Raw genomic sequence first — 15,897 nt, 5'->3', positions numbered from 1 at the left:
TTAGTCATTTCACCAATTTCTATACATCTTTTACCAAAACATCATTTAAAATTTTTGCATTTATGGAAGAAAGTGAAAATCATCTCTCTTCACCAGTTGCTTCCTCTCAGTTTCCCTTAGGTAAAATCCCATTTTAGTTCCCAAGCTGCTAGCTAATTATTTTCAATTTGTTTCAAAATCTGTATTAGCAGTGCACTTTAGCAAAAAGTCTAAATCCAAAGCAAAACTCAAAATAGCTTTTAAAAGCTATTGAACAAAATACAAATGAAAGAAATAATGCCATTATATTAGAGAGAAGCATCAAATTATTGATTTAGTTGAGTGTTCATAATGTCAAATATTTATTTGATTGTACATAATTCTACTAATCATACAAGATTGATTAGTCTAAGTACTGCAATCTCTCCTCACGCTCTACACAGAAGAAAATCAGATATACATGACATGAAAATAAGACATCTTCAACTTTTTGACCTACAAATATTCGGATTTGATTAACATTTTGTCAAAGTTGAAGATTGTTTTTATAAAGACTATAGGGAGAAAACCTCATCCAATGAATAAGTTTCTTCAGACTAGTAGTATTTTCAAAAAGGTAAGATCTTTAATGAATCAGGACATTTACTTTCCTCATTTTCAATATGTGCAAATGTTTTCTTGCTCATACTCCAATCTCTGCCCTTTAGAAACAATGCATCCTATGTCCTAATGCTCAAATGAAGGGTAAAATAGAAACTGGATTACAAATACTAATAAAGGGAAGTGACAAATTTCTAGCATTCTCAGATAAAGCACATATACTCTTGAATGCAAATTAAAAGAGAAACAAACCCCCCATACATTCTATCCCACATAACTCTAAGTTGTAATAAATGTGAAGCATGTTTAGCTAAATCATCTATAAAGGAAATCATTCCCTTCCGATGTGTAATCATTATAATTTAGGTGTTGATATAGAACATTGGCAAATCACAAATCATTATAATTTAGGTGTTTATATAAAGCATTAGATGATCATGTGATATCAGAAAAAGCAGTGTTTCAAATAAAATCTTGGCAACGTCTAGCTTTAGAAAATAACATCACAGCTTTACAGACATAAGGGTGTTACATCATAGCATAGGAAACTTTTGTTTTATCTAAATTTTTGGCACAAACTTGTTTTTTGGACGTTACAAAGACATTCTCATGCCCAAAAGACTGCCAGCTTCTTTAGCTGTAAAAGTAGGTGCTATCTGTCCTTATTTCTGAATTATTTCCTTAATTCTGAAATGCTGTTACCATACAATACCTCTTCAGTATTTTGCAGTACTATATATTACTTTCACTAATTTGTTACTTTAACTTTGCCATTTCCTACTAGAATCACTGATTGCTTATCAACTGCAGAAACAGTTGGTATGAAATCTGACCTGTTCTATTAGCATGATGTCTTTTGGATGTGTACAATGACTTTTACTCAGTGATTGCCTGCATAATGAAAGAAATGTGAAGAAAAAAAAATATTTTTAGATAGCATTATTTTCTACCATAAGAGATGATGATGAAAAGAAAAATGCTTTGGAGTTGAATACCATTAAAGTTAATGAGACGTTGTGGATTAATAACATTCATAGACACATTGACTGCTATAAAGCATGAAGAAATGGCTGTGGTTTCCTTATCCCCGGAAGTGTTCAGGGCCAAGCTGGATGTGATTTGAGCAAAGTGGTCCACTGGAAGGAAGACAGAGGGGCAGAGGGATGAAAATGAGATTATTTTTAAGATCGCTTCTGATCAAAACCATCCTATAATTCTGATTCTGTGAAATAGTAGCAAGCTTTAATTCTCTCAGATCTTAGGAATTTTTTTCTTTAAAAAAATTAAAAAAAAAATTGGAGAACCAAGTCCTGCACTTGAATTTCCATACAAGCCACCTTTAATTTACTTCAGTTATATGTATTCAGAGAGTTTAATACCCTGAAAACTAATCAGAAATACAAAACCTACTCAAACTCTTAGTCACTGAGAATGAGTCAGTAGCAATTCATAGAAAGGAAGAACTAGGAGCACAAAATTTGGGTTTTTTTTTGTAAAATTCTTTTCTTACTGTGTATTTGATGTTGTTCTTCTGGTTATACACAGTAAAAATCGTGATATGAAAGCACTCTTGTATTATTGTTCCTAGTATTGTTGAACTTTGATTTTCATCTGCCACAAAGCATCTTATGTAACTGTAATTTATTGTGCTCTTCACTCTATCTATGTAATAAGAATTCCTGCTGAAATTATAGGATTCACCTAACTGCACAATACTGCAACCTACCTCTGTGAACAGGTCATTATCTTTCTCAGCTGAGAGACTGCAAATTTCATAAATTCTTATGATCTAAGTTGTCTGTACGCTTCTAGAGAAACTAAAATAATAGATTCTAGACCTTACAGTTCATAAAAGAAAAAAGCATACAGTACTTCTATGGTTCTAGGCTGATCATCAGTATTTTCTTGGAATAGCAATCAATAGGGCCTTGGAACAGCAGCAAAGATTCTGTGATAATCTATTGAAAAAACACACTGGTGTTTGGTTGTTGTTGGGTTTTCGTTTTTTTTTTTTTTTTTGCGGGCAGCAATAAAATATGTAATTAATTTCAATGGGCTATTTCTTTCTTTTTTTTGTTTTCATTCAGCAAGATACAGTGCCTGTGAGGATGGATTAGGATCTTATTTGTGGCATGGGACATCACCCCAGCCATTGACGTTTTGGGTTGTACCACTATGAGTATATGATTGCTTAAGGCAGAGGTGGCTGCACTTGCAGACTTTCTGTGTCTCTCTTCAGAAAAACTACAGATTACTAAGGATGCAAGAAAAGTACAAATAAATCAGTGAATACTATTGTATCTTAGCATTCTGAACACCAGTGCTGGCCTGGCACAGCAAGTAGCAGATGATCCCCTCTGTCTTGTGTAAAATGGGCACACAATGCGTAACAGTTCTTGAATTCCACTCTGCTGGGATCATTCTATATATCCTGAAAGCGTTTTATAGACAAGCAGATTAATAAACTTGTATTTCATTTAAATTAAGGAATAAATTCACAGCACAGCCAGCTATTTTGGCCTTCATTACAGCTACTATGACAGTGCATCTACACTATATTCTAGTCTAAATAATCTAGCTTCAAGATGATCATAAAATATACGAAAATACATACAGACAATCATGATATATTGTTTCTCTCCAGTATCATCCTGAGCAATTTTCTCTCCTTCCCAACACAAGTGTTGCTTACAACACAACTCATAACCGAATGCAAGCAAAAGTTCCTCCTGCAAATTTGCAAAACTATCTATTCCACTTATTATTAACTTATTATCTTCTACAAGCTGTGTAGAAGACATGTCAAAGAGTAGAAGAAGTCAGGTCAGAAAATACCCTTAAAAGCTGTAATCACAAATATAGGCATAAAAAGACTGCAGCTAAAAGTAATTAAAACTCTAAAACCTTGACATTTAAGTGCTTGAGACAGGAGATTCATGTGCACCTCAGAAAACAGTAGCTGCTACATGCTATTTTACTCAGATACAACTTCCATACATACTACAACTGCAGTTTTACAAAGGTATGCCGGGCATTTGGGCATGAATCCATCATCCCTAATACCTTCTTCTTAATCCAGTTCTAATCAGTGACAGAATGAATGTGCTAATAACCAAGGTCATGTAGCAACAATAGTTACAACCAGAGCAAAAGCAAAGAGAAACTTTGGGTCAGCAGCAACCCATGCCTGAAATTTATTGCCTCCTTTATTCAGGAAGTTTAAAAAGACACTACTTCATGCACCCACATAGCCCTGTAAGAGCAACCACTAGCTCAGCACTGACCTTGAAAGCCATCAGGGCTGAGGCTAGACACACTTGCTGTGGCTGACTCCCCTGGCCCTGCTGGCTGCTTAGCTTTACTTTGTTTAGCTGTGACAGCAATTTCTCTAATTGACCAGATGTCTGCAGTTAATTTGTTTTACTTTTTTTATCTTTTCATGATACAATAAGTAACAGCAGTTGTTCCATGTATGCTTTTAGCCCCCACAGCAGCCAGCTGAGAGATCCATATGCACTCTGAGAACAAATCTTGTTATAAGCATCATCACAGAAAGAGTGAACGAAATCCAAGTACATAAATGCGTAACTAGATACATGAAAGATTTACAGTTGCAATAAAAACATGACTGTGCAAGAAAAAGAACTGTAAACTATTGTGCTCATTAACAAGAGACTTACATAGATGAATAACATTGGTCACAAGCTAAACCTTGAAAGTCTAGCACTTTCACTACAAGACTCTCAAATGCTAGAAGGCATCAGCATGAACTTGAAAACTCAAGGTTGTAGGGCAAGATAACAACACCTGACAGTGTGGATAAACGACACTATATCTCACCCACCTATTTGTCCAGAGTTTAGATTATCACTGGGAGCATGAAAAGCAAACCGACTTTTTGGAAACTGACCGCTAGCCATCTCTGTCGGATAAAACACTGATGTTTTCAAAAAGATACAAAAGAACCAGTGAAGTGTCATTAAGAAAAGTAGCAAGACTGCAAGTATTTCCCCCTACAAATTAGGATCCCTTCCAAGAGGATACTGCAGTTTTGAAGCTGATTACAGAGCTCTATGTAAAATGATTTTGAGAAAAAATGCAATGTATCTGGAGAAATCACAAATCATATTTTTCTGAGGTCTTCCTGAAAACTAATACAAGCTTCCTCATTAGCAAACAATGTAAACATATAAGATAAACACAAAATGGAATTCATAGAAGAAGTACTTCATCTGCTTAGCTACAGCAACTATAACAAGAATCATTACTAATATTGGCAACTCCTAGACTTAAGCAGCTATTATCATACCATAACAATTTACATAATTAACACATTCTAACCATATATAATCATATCCTAACAGAAGTCTAAAAATCCCCCATGAACACAGATGTGCACACACACATTAAAAATGCAAGCATCCCCTGCACAGGCATGAAGAGCCATCCTTTGCAGGAACAGAGAGAGGAAGCTTGGGTCCCTCTGCTGTTAGCTAGCTAGTTCAGTCCTGCTCCTATGCCTCAGAACCTGCATTACTGCAAGCCTCTGGAAGAAGTGCAGGTCAGTAGCTCACAGAACGTTCCTGTGTTCAATTTAATAACAGAGTGCATTCTGCTGCCACATAATGTTTATGGCTGCACTTTGCTTTTCTGCAAGATAGAAGAAAACCTTTCACAGATACTTATCTTATTACAAAATAAAGCAGCCCTTGCATTTACAAAGAAATTCCAAAATCTGAACAGATTTGTTATCTTAGACTGCTCTCCAGAAAATTAAAGATAAAAGTGATATGCTCAGTACTTTTGTTACATCTTTGAAAATATTTACCTCACTGCCGGGTTCGGCTGCATTAAAGTAATTTTTAAAAAAGTACTTAAATTATATACTTCTCACTGCCATTTATTAAAACTCTTTCACTCCATCCAACCAGAGGTTTATGGTTTTTTCTTCGTGAAGTTTTACGGATTGCTTGAACACACAGGGTGTGTTAGAAATCATGGTTACAAAGTATCACAGATCAGCTTTCTGTTGGAAGTACCAGAGTGACAAAATCCACATTTTTACAAGGAGGATTGCAGAAACACCAAAAAATCCCAAAAAAGATGAAAAGTAAAACTTGCTAAAAAAAGGACAGCAGATTGACATGAGAGGCAAGCAGCCATGAAATGGAGTGCGTGGCAGAGGACCATTACGACATGTCAGGCTGTACAGAGGATGTGACTTTCTAGAATAACATTCTCCTGGGAAGACACCTCAGCACTGGGAAACACAGCTGCACTAGCCACATGCGCAGCTTGACACAGTCTAAGAAGTAGACACATTTAAACATTCCATGCCATGACTGCAACCTCTCACCAAGGATAAAATAATCAACTCAAACCAAAGTATCTTCTTCTGAAAGCTACTACTTGAAAGCAATCACTTAGTTTACACACTAATTTTGAAAATTTTGTATTTTGTAAACTATGCTTACTGATGAGAACTAACATTACAAACCGTATACAATTTTCTATATAATATTGTAAGAGACTTAAAGATCAAAATTGCCTCAAATACTCTTAAGATCACCAAAGGAGTTTGCTCATTCTGGCAAACCAACACCACAAGGCAACTGCTCACTGGTTACCACCCTGACCCCTGCCACCCACCCTGCCACTGTTGGATATGCCTTTGTGACTTCCTGGAAATTTGGACAGTAAGTTAAGTCACATGGCAGGAACTAGAGATAAGATAAAGATGGTAATATTGTCCGATTATCTCAGACTAGGAAGAGGTAAACAAGCTGGGGGAACACTGATAATGAACACAAAGCATCCACAAGGAAAGCCAGCTCAGCATCTGAGCTGACAGTCAGCTCTGACTGGGCTCAGCTCAGAAGGAAGAGGCCATGGCCCACTGACTCAAAAGAAGAGGAAAACTGAGCATGGGACCACTCAGCATTGGAAACAAGCAGATCATTTAACAAAGAGAATGGCAGAACTGTGTATGCAATGAGCAGTGATTCCTTTGTTAGCTAAAATGTACAAATGGGGAGAAATTTTGAGTGACCTTGGACCCTCACTACTGAGAAGCCCAGAAGAGGACCAGTGGGATGATGTCTGGAACCACGGTTGATGATACCTTTTAACTTAATCTGTGTCTCTCACTCTTTTTCACTCCTCTCCTCTCTTCTTCTATTTCTTTCTATCTCTTTCTACCTCCCACTTACTGTTAGATGAAGTTCATACTATTGCCTTCAGCATTTGGTCTCGTTTGCACCTTAATTTGGGCAGAGGCTTTTCTCAGATAATGGGATCTTAACATTATTTTGTCATAGTTGGCAGGATACTGTGATCTGAATTGTCTTTGACAATAGTACAGTTCCCTCTAGGGGGGGTTGTGTGGTTCCTTCCCTGGGAACACTTGGAAACTTTGCCACAGCTTTCCTCTGAGGAAGGTTACATGTTTTCTCCTGTGGGAACTTTTGAAAAAATGGCTGTCCAGGGTAGTCAGTGCAAAAAAAGTATTTTTGTATCCTTCCTTGAAAAATTTGTTAGTTTCCCTCCTACATGACAGGTGGGTTTACACAAGAAAATTAACCTATTGGTTCCTCATAATGAACTATTGGTTATTCAAAAATAGGAAGATGAAATAATTGTATCCTTATGAGATTTGGTGAAAGAATAGCACTTTCAGTTAAATAAGGAAAATGAAAAAAGAATGCAAGTAGAGGAATTGCTAGCTGTCAAGCATGATGATGCCCAAATGCTTCAGGCAGAACTTTAGAATACGAATGAGAAAGAGGGAGAATGTTAGGGGAATAATTGCAGGATGCAGAACCTCTATCATGTTCTGAAACATGATCTTGTAACTCATTATTTTGTTCAGTGGAGGAGTTGGGAGACAGTGCATCAGTCTGTGGCTCTGCAAAAGAGCAAAATGTAACATTAACACGGACATCTGATGACAAGGCAGTAGTGTGTTGATACTTAATTAAAATTGAAACCCCAAATGACTGCCAGGATCAGCAAAGAGCTACTGAAATGGTGCCTTATGTATCTACTAAGATATCAAAGCCTGGTCATACATCAGGCAAGGCTGAAATCCAATAATATTAATTTATTAGGATACTGGAAATCTGGGTATACTTTCAGGATGGCAAAGAGGTAAAATCATTGGAGTAAACAGAGCCAGTGTTATCTGCCAAACTGATAAGGTTAATTCATGGCTCCTGGATGAGAAACTGAAGTCTGCTAATCTTAACCCTAAAAGAAATCTGGGCTAAGCCATTAAAGCACTCACTAATTCACAAATTCAACACTTCCCGAAATTTTGCAAGCAGTCTTATTTCCTCCAGATGTGAAATAAATTAGAGGAATGCCCCATGAAAAGATGAAGGAAGCAACAAGAGGAGTGCACCAAACACTTCATGAAACAGAAGTTAAAATTCTAAGGGGTAATCTGCCAGGAAGTTTGTGCTGCTTTCTTCTCCTAGGAGTGCTAGCATTCCCTGCCCACACTGAAGATCAAAAGAACCAGCTCAGAGAGGGTGAATCAGTGGATTTACATGAGAAAGTTCACAGAAGCCAGCTAAGAAGATACAATAATGACTTTTCTTTTAGGGCCTTTATCCTCCCCGGTAGACACAGGACCTCTGAATCAACACTGGACGGATTTTTCATCCTCCCAATAATCTGTCTGTAGTAGGCTGAATTTTCACTTTTCTTTTTATAGGAACCTGCCAACATATGAGACCAAGCTGCATGAAACCAATGAAGCTTTTAATTGCCACCATAATTGCTTGTAGTATCAACTTATTAACGTTTGTGATTTGTTTGTGTTTTCATTGTGAATGAACCTGTTGGGAGACCATGTATTAGTCAAACCATTTTATGTGTTGTTAGTTTGATGTTTTGCCAAGCTTATTTTGTCTTTTACTGGAAAAAAATGGTGTGGGAAGACCTTTTACTTTTGTCTCATAAATGTATAATTTTGTCTAGATCAAATTTAGCCTGGGAGTTGGCATAAGAATTTATGTATATTTGGAATCATACAAATACATATTAACCAGTTCTACCTCAAAAGGCTTTAGATTTAGGATGATTTGGCTACATTTTTCAGAGATATTAATGAGTGAGCTGAATAATCCTAACAAAACAAATGTTCCATGTGAAATAGAACATTTCCTTTTTAGACCAGAATGACAGACAGCCATGGACCAAAAAAGGGGCATGAGTATAACACAAAAAGGCTGTTTACCAGATCTTAAGCAACTTTACTTGTGACCAGTTTTGGAACAAAATATGTTATCAATCATGAGACATTCCAAATCAAATCAGAGATTTATATTCCCTGGTGAACATGTCTGATGTACACTGACTTTTCACAGTGTGTCCTAACAGAGTATTTTAACTTCACCTAATTTATTTTATTTATGCTAATCAATTTAGTTACATTAGTGCATTCTGCACCACATGCGCTTCTCAGTTGTGGGTGCAATTTACTCAGGCAGCAACGAGGGCCTTTTGCACCCTGAAATAAAAATTAAAGAAAACAAAAACCCAAAAAATCCCAACCAAACCCCAAAGAAAACAAAAACCCAAAAAAACCCCAACCCAAAAAAACCCCAACCAAACCCAAAAAACCCCAACATAGAATTACTCCGCTGGACAGGAACATTGCCTATAAAATTCTTTCAACTACAGTGGATATTGTTGAAAGAGTACACTCTGAAGTGTTTATCTAAAAAAATTTGAAGTATGTAAGCACACTTTTTCAACAAATCCATTCACACTTATTCCCAGTGTGTAACTGTGTAATCAGCTGTACTAAGCGACCTGAAAATCTACTTCAGAGCAGGCTAACTGACCCATCTTAACTCATAATGTATGTATCTATTGGGGATACTGGCCTATGGGACTTAAAAATCAAGATGCTCTCTGTAATTCTATGGCTAATGTTGGCCTACATCCAACAGACACAGCATTGCAGAATCCATCACATCCACCACCAATTAAACAACACTCAGATCCTTGTGTATCACTGGTAGGGACAGTGCCTAATCAGAATTGGGTTAATAAGTGGAATTGGATTTGTATTTTTAACAATTTGCACAGCTATTGTACATGGTATGATTACTTGTGTTGTTGCTTCTGCCCTGTAAGAAAATACAGGGCCTGTATTTTCTTGTAGGGCCCTCTATCTCTGTCACCCCCACAGACAACCCATGAACTGAGGAAGAGGCCCTGGAACCCAGTGTTTGAGCCACAGGGTGGTGTAAGAAAAGCCAGCTCAGCAACTGCGCTGACAGTCAGCTCTGACTGGGCTCAGCTCAGAAGGAAGAGGCCATGGCCCACTGACACAAAAGAAGAGGAAAACTGAGCATGGGACCACTCAGCATTGGAAACAAGCAGATCATTTAACCAAGAGAATGGCAGAACTGTGTATGCAATGAGCAGTGATTCCTTTGTTAGCTAAAATGTACAATGGGGAGAAGTTTTGAGTGACCTTGGACCCTCACTACTGAAAAGACCAGAAGAGGACCAGTGGGATGATGTCTGGAACCATGGCTCGTGATATCTTTTTACTTAATCTGTCTCTCACACTCTTTTTCACTCCTCTTCTCTCTTCTTCTATTTCTTTCTATCTCTTTCTACCTCCCGCTTACTGTTAGATGAAGTTCATATTATTGCCTTCAGCATTTGGTCTCGTTTGCACCTTAATTTGGCTAGATGCATCTCTCCAATAATCAGATCTTAACAAATGTAACTAAAATAATGTTGGAATAGGTTAAGCATGCCTTAACAAGAAAAATTCTGAAAGTATCTTTCTTGCTTAGCTATCAAAAATTCAAACAATCTGTTCAATGTCTTATTCTTGAAAGTAACATCTAAAGATTAAAGTGTCTGGAGACACCGTAGGTGACATGATAAAATTGAAAAATGTCCATTGTGCTTGTGCATCATCATTTCACTTACCAAAAAAATGGGATCTGGAATTTTTAAAGCCATTTTAAGGATCTGGACCGCTAAGAATCTTTATAGGCTTATTAGAAAACAAGTATTCAATATTAAGACATCCACATTCTCAGCTTGATAGATGCATTTTACGAGAACACATTTTCAAAAGGTCTCAATAGCAGTTTAAGTCTTAAAGCAAAACAAAAAGCCTTCCTAAAGAAGAAAGAATATATGCACACCATACCGAAAAGACTCATAATATTTCCAAGACCCATTACGTTTTCAAGCTGGTTCTCACATCTAATTGAGAGAGACACCTTCTAAGTATCTCTCTTAAATCTTGAATTCACAATGACAAATCTATCCAAAAGAGGAATAATTGCTTGAGTAGATACCACTTCTCTGATTAGTTAGTAAGGTTGCTCTTGCTTACCACACAGTTTTTTTGCAGGAAATTTATGATGAGAAATTTTTATATAAAGGCATATTTATCATTAGTCATTCTACTAAATTTGAGAGCAAACCAAAACTGTGTTAGTCATTTCATGACTGGCTTTACTTCCCAGCCTTCCACCAAAAATTGTGACTGCCTATTACCTTTAATTCTGTTCTGCTTTATATGCCTTAAAAAAGGAAACCATTACTGTCCAATTGATAAGAATATGTAACAGTTTGTGTAAGATTTGCAGATAAAAAATTTATCTGCAAATATTATTACTGTTACTTAAAATATTAGTTCTATTAAGGACTAATATTTTAAATAACAGTAATCAACACTTTACTCATAGAAAAATATTTTTATGGAATAGTAATAATAATAATAATAATAATATACAAGAAATAATGAAGGTATTTAAAACATACTTAACTATAAAGTTAACTCAAAATACCATTAACTTAAAGTTAGAAAATTCTGTCATGGTAGGGTTCCTCATTTAGAAGATTCAAACTTTTAGTTTTTCTTTAATCCCACAGATTAAATTTCACTGTGTTTTTTCCCACTTCAAATTAATATTACATCACAAAACAATAAGAAGGCCAGTGAAAACCCATCATGTTTTGATTTTGCCCAGAAAGAAAACCTGATATGACAGAATTAGAAAAAAACTACATATAGGAAGGGCTCACACATCTTTGCTTGCCTGATACCTGACTGCAGGTCAGGTAGGAACCGTAGACAGTTCCACATTAAGCCAGTATTAAAAGAGAACATGAAAAAAAAAATGAATTATTTCTAAAAGCAAGTCAAACTATACCAAAAAAGTAGCATAATTAATTTTAAACACTTACTTGCTTCAGTAGACATTGTTCTCGGCTTTGTTTTCTCCTCAGGCTTTTTGACTTGTTTCTTTCTCTTTTACTCAGCTTTTGGTTGAAGGAGATACTCGTAGGCTGCACAAGACCACCAGGTGTGATGTACTGTTTGTCTTCTACAGCCCTTGCAGGCGAGGAAAGATGCATCACAAATGGTGACCCATCAGCAATGACAGTACCAGAAGATTGTCCAGTAACTTCAAAGTCACACTCACTTTCAGTGTCTCTGTGTAGTAATGTGGTAACAGAAGTAACTTGAAATTGTTTTTGTAGTATCTCAGCCCTGGAACTATAAAGATCCTGAAAAGAACTACCACCTTTTCTACTGGCCTCTAATTGCAAGCTCCCTTGTACATAAGCAGGTGCATTTTCACTTTGGCCGTGGTAAAGTGGTCCCATGCCGCAAGTTTCATATAACACAGGTGACAAAACAAGTCTTTCTCTGATATTTAAATCCAAGCTACATGATCTGTGAAAAGGTTTTACAGTGCATGAATCTTTGATAGGATAGGAAGAAGGAAGATTTCTTTTTTGATTTAATGTTTTTAAGGGAAGTTTTTTACTTTCTATCTCATATCTAGGAGCTCTTAATTCTAGACAAAGTGCTTCTGTTAATCTTCCAGCACCATTATTACTTCCAGCTGTGTATGAAAGCCCTTGATTTATGATTTTCAAAGTTGCAGTTACCACTTCATGGCAGGTATCCTTGTTAAAACCAGACTGAATTTTGAGAAGCAAATGTTTCTCTGATGATTTTGACAATTTAACAGAGAAAGGTGGCTGATCCTCAGTCCAAGTTTTGAAGAAATGTATATTTACTAACTGTCCACAGGAACATTCTTTGTTGCAAACAAAGTTAAAGCCACCTAAGCAGGCCTCACAGAATGGACAGTGCAGTTTTCCAATTGTCCACTGTGCCTATTGACAAAAAGAGAAAAAAATAAAGCACACAACATGTTCACTGAAAATAAATGAGCAAGAAATAATTACTGAAGTTATTTTCTCCTTTAGTAAGAGGATTTTCTTCTTGTTTTTCAAATAGAATAAAAGATACTTCACAGCAGAAAGCAAATTCACTATAAATAATGTTCTGGTCAAAGCTTGGCTTGCTGCAGGGATAACAAATTCTAAGAAAACTACAACACACATTGTAAAATGTACAAGCTTTAAAATATGTTTAGAATTTGTCCACAGATAGAATAACGCTGCAATACTAATGAAAACATTAGATCTTTAAAGTAGTGAAATCAATTTCCCAAATTAATCTGGAATTGGCAAGCACAGCTTCTCAGCTGAGTGTTCTGAGCACTTATACATTTCTTGCATACTAAGTATGGTGAAAGAAGATTTCTTACAAAAAGAATATAGCTTTTCACTTTGATTAACCCACAACAGCTTAAAATGGTATTTGTATTCTGGTGTATGTAGCATTACAACATAATCTCTGTGCAGAAACCATGACAAATCCTTAATACTCTATATATAGGGAGACAGTTATTTTCATTATTTATAAATTCTTTTCAACCCTGAAGTCACTTTTTCAAAAGAAAATACATACCAAAAATCTATAAATGCCTCCATATTAATACAACTATTATTCCTCCTATATATTTAGACAACCATTAGTATTTTCAGCAATTATATTCATTTGTCAGCAGTACTGTTGAGGACTAAAGTTATGCAAGTGTTTGTAGGATCAAAGCCCAGATGAGAAACGACATTATCAACTCCAGCCACACTTAACTGACTTGAGTGTCTAAAGAACTATGAGTACAGAAGGTGCACAACATTTCCAGTTTAAGTATTGCTTTCAGTTGCAAATGCCCTTCAAGGTGATTTGGACAGCTATGTCCACAACTGATGCTCTTCCCATTCAAAAATACAGAAAATGTCAGAAAGACCAATTTAGCAGTTTCAGAAAAACACTCCAGCAACTTGTGTGGAAAAAGTTATTTTCAAAAAGAATAGTTTACACATAATCACAGGCTTTCAAATTCTTGAGAATTCTGCAAACATTCACAATGGCTCTCAGTTTAATAGGACTGACCGATGTGTACACAGGCCATTCCCAAAGAAGAGTTAAGCTTCTTCAGAGATTTACTCTTAAGTCTCCCACAGTCCATTTCCCAGATGGCAGGGGCTAGACACTAAAATTAAGAGAAAAACACTTTCTCGTGACTTTATTGAGTCTTTTTGGGATGGAATAGCATCCAATCTTCAAATGGAGAGACAAAGTGATTCACAGAAGGCCAGAAGCCTGCAAAGAATTGACATGCAAGACACAGGAGGAAAAAGGACACCTCCATGCCCCATGTGCAAAGAGACTGAGAGATAGGTATAGTACCAAGGAGCCTGGGACTGATTTAGCATGAGTTTGGCAATGGAGTGTGGAAGCACTGACTCAGTAAAAGAAGTAACAGCCTACTAGTGGAGGAGGTGGTAAGGGGAAAATCAACAAGATCTGAAAGAGTGCTGAGGGTACATACATTTAGTGATGGACTGCATATGGAGGGAAAATGGAAATGGTTAGAGAAAGAAACCAAAGCAGTAAGTGATGGGTAACAGAAAATCCAGGTCAATAAAGGTCACTAGCAGCACTAGCTACATATTTATAATTATTGAAGATTAACTGTACTAATACGTACATGAAATCCAAGAAGATTGGTTAAGAACAGGGACAGATGGCAAAAAAGAACCGGCTGGGAAGCAGTGGGTTTTTACAGCCTGCAAATAGACTTTGCACTTATGCAGAATGATTTAGCCTTTGATTCAGGAGTCATACAGGAGAAAATAACACATGATCACAAAATTATTCAGAGCTCAGGAGGATCTGGAGGTAAGTCAGAATTGTTTAACACCCTGCATTCCCCCGCACTTACCCATAAAAACACAGGATCTTGCCAGAGGAGACAAAGTGAATGAGGCAAGAGTTCCAAGGATATTAAGTGACACAGCGAACACAAAAATTTCAAAGGTGTACACAGAGAATTGCATTGTTGGACTTTTTCACCAGAGGAGAATTGCTCCTCTGCATCCTTAAGCAAATGTGCCAAGCATTCAATGGGTTTTATATTTCCTTGGTCCTCAATTTGACCCTCCAGGTTTTCAAATAATAATTTAAAAGCTAAAAGTGAAAAGAATAATACTACTATCAATATTGAATTCAATTATACTGAAATAATTTAAGAGGCAAAAAAACCTCTAAAAAACTGCCTTATTATTAAAGATTCATGGTTAGGCGATATTGTAAAGTGACTCATACTATAACTCAACTCATGAACTGTAATTTTCAAACATACCTCTAAGATTAGTGTTTCTGAACATAACTATTATAACACAAAAATGTTTAATTCATTGAAGTAGAGGATATCACTAATTTTAAAAAGTTTAATTAATGTTTAACAGAAAAATCCCACATAGAGGAATACAAAGAAGGAAGATTAAGGTTTTCTAAATTTCTGTATGCTTAGTTCTACAGTGATAACAATTTTTTTCTCTTTGTGCATTATTTTCATTATAGGCTTGCTTAGGGCAGAAATTACTTAAAATACAGCAAAATTTTACACTGAAGTCTAAGGAGAAGTCTAAGGAATGCAAATAAAATTTACTTATCAAAATCAAAGATTCATAAAAGAAAATCAGTGAGGCAAAAAAACCCACTGCTTCTGCTTATTGGTATCTATGCCACAACATTAACTTCTAGATCATCAACAACTTAGAGAAAATACCAACTGAAGCAGTCAGTATAACAGGAAATTTATGAGATGGTTTGTAATTTACAAATGGGCAGCTAAAACTCAAAAGCAGTGACACTGGCTGGTCATCAGACCTTTGAATTTGCAGAAAAGTATCTACTTTATATTCATATGACATATAAGAGCACATTAAGTATAAAAGACTTCAGTATAAAACACATCATATTCCAAAAACTGATCTCTTAACAAATCTGGAGTCCACTTTTATGGGAAAACATGCTTCCTGTTTTCCCTGTCAACCTATACATCAAGATATGATGCTCAAAACAAAGAAAATCCCAAAGCCCAGGTAATAAATATAATATTAAGC

At 36.1% G+C, this 15,897-nt stretch overlaps 1 protein-coding gene across 2 annotated transcripts in view; it reads right to left on the bottom strand.

Annotated features, from left to right (window-relative positions):
* RNF180 (ring finger protein 180) overlaps window positions 1-15,897 on the bottom strand; it is a 69,844-nt gene that overhangs the window by 46,532 nt on the left and 7,415 nt on the right. For both annotated transcript variants that reach the window (XM_064736535.1, XM_064736534.1), the window contains exon 4: window positions 11,809-12,750. In XM_064736535.1, the coding sequence (XP_064592605.1) occupies window positions 11,809-12,750 (942 nt within the window). The remainder of the gene's footprint in view (window positions 1-11,808; window positions 12,751-15,897) is intronic.

This window comes from Zonotrichia leucophrys, chromosome Z, assembly GCF_028769735.1.
Source record: "Zonotrichia leucophrys gambelii isolate GWCS_2022_RI chromosome Z, RI_Zleu_2.0, whole genome shotgun sequence".
NCBI classification, from domain to species: Eukaryota; Metazoa; Chordata; class Aves; order Passeriformes; family Passerellidae; genus Zonotrichia; species Zonotrichia leucophrys.
The sequence above is the reverse complement of the archived record's forward strand: the minus strand, read 5'-3'. Positions and strand labels throughout refer to the sequence as shown.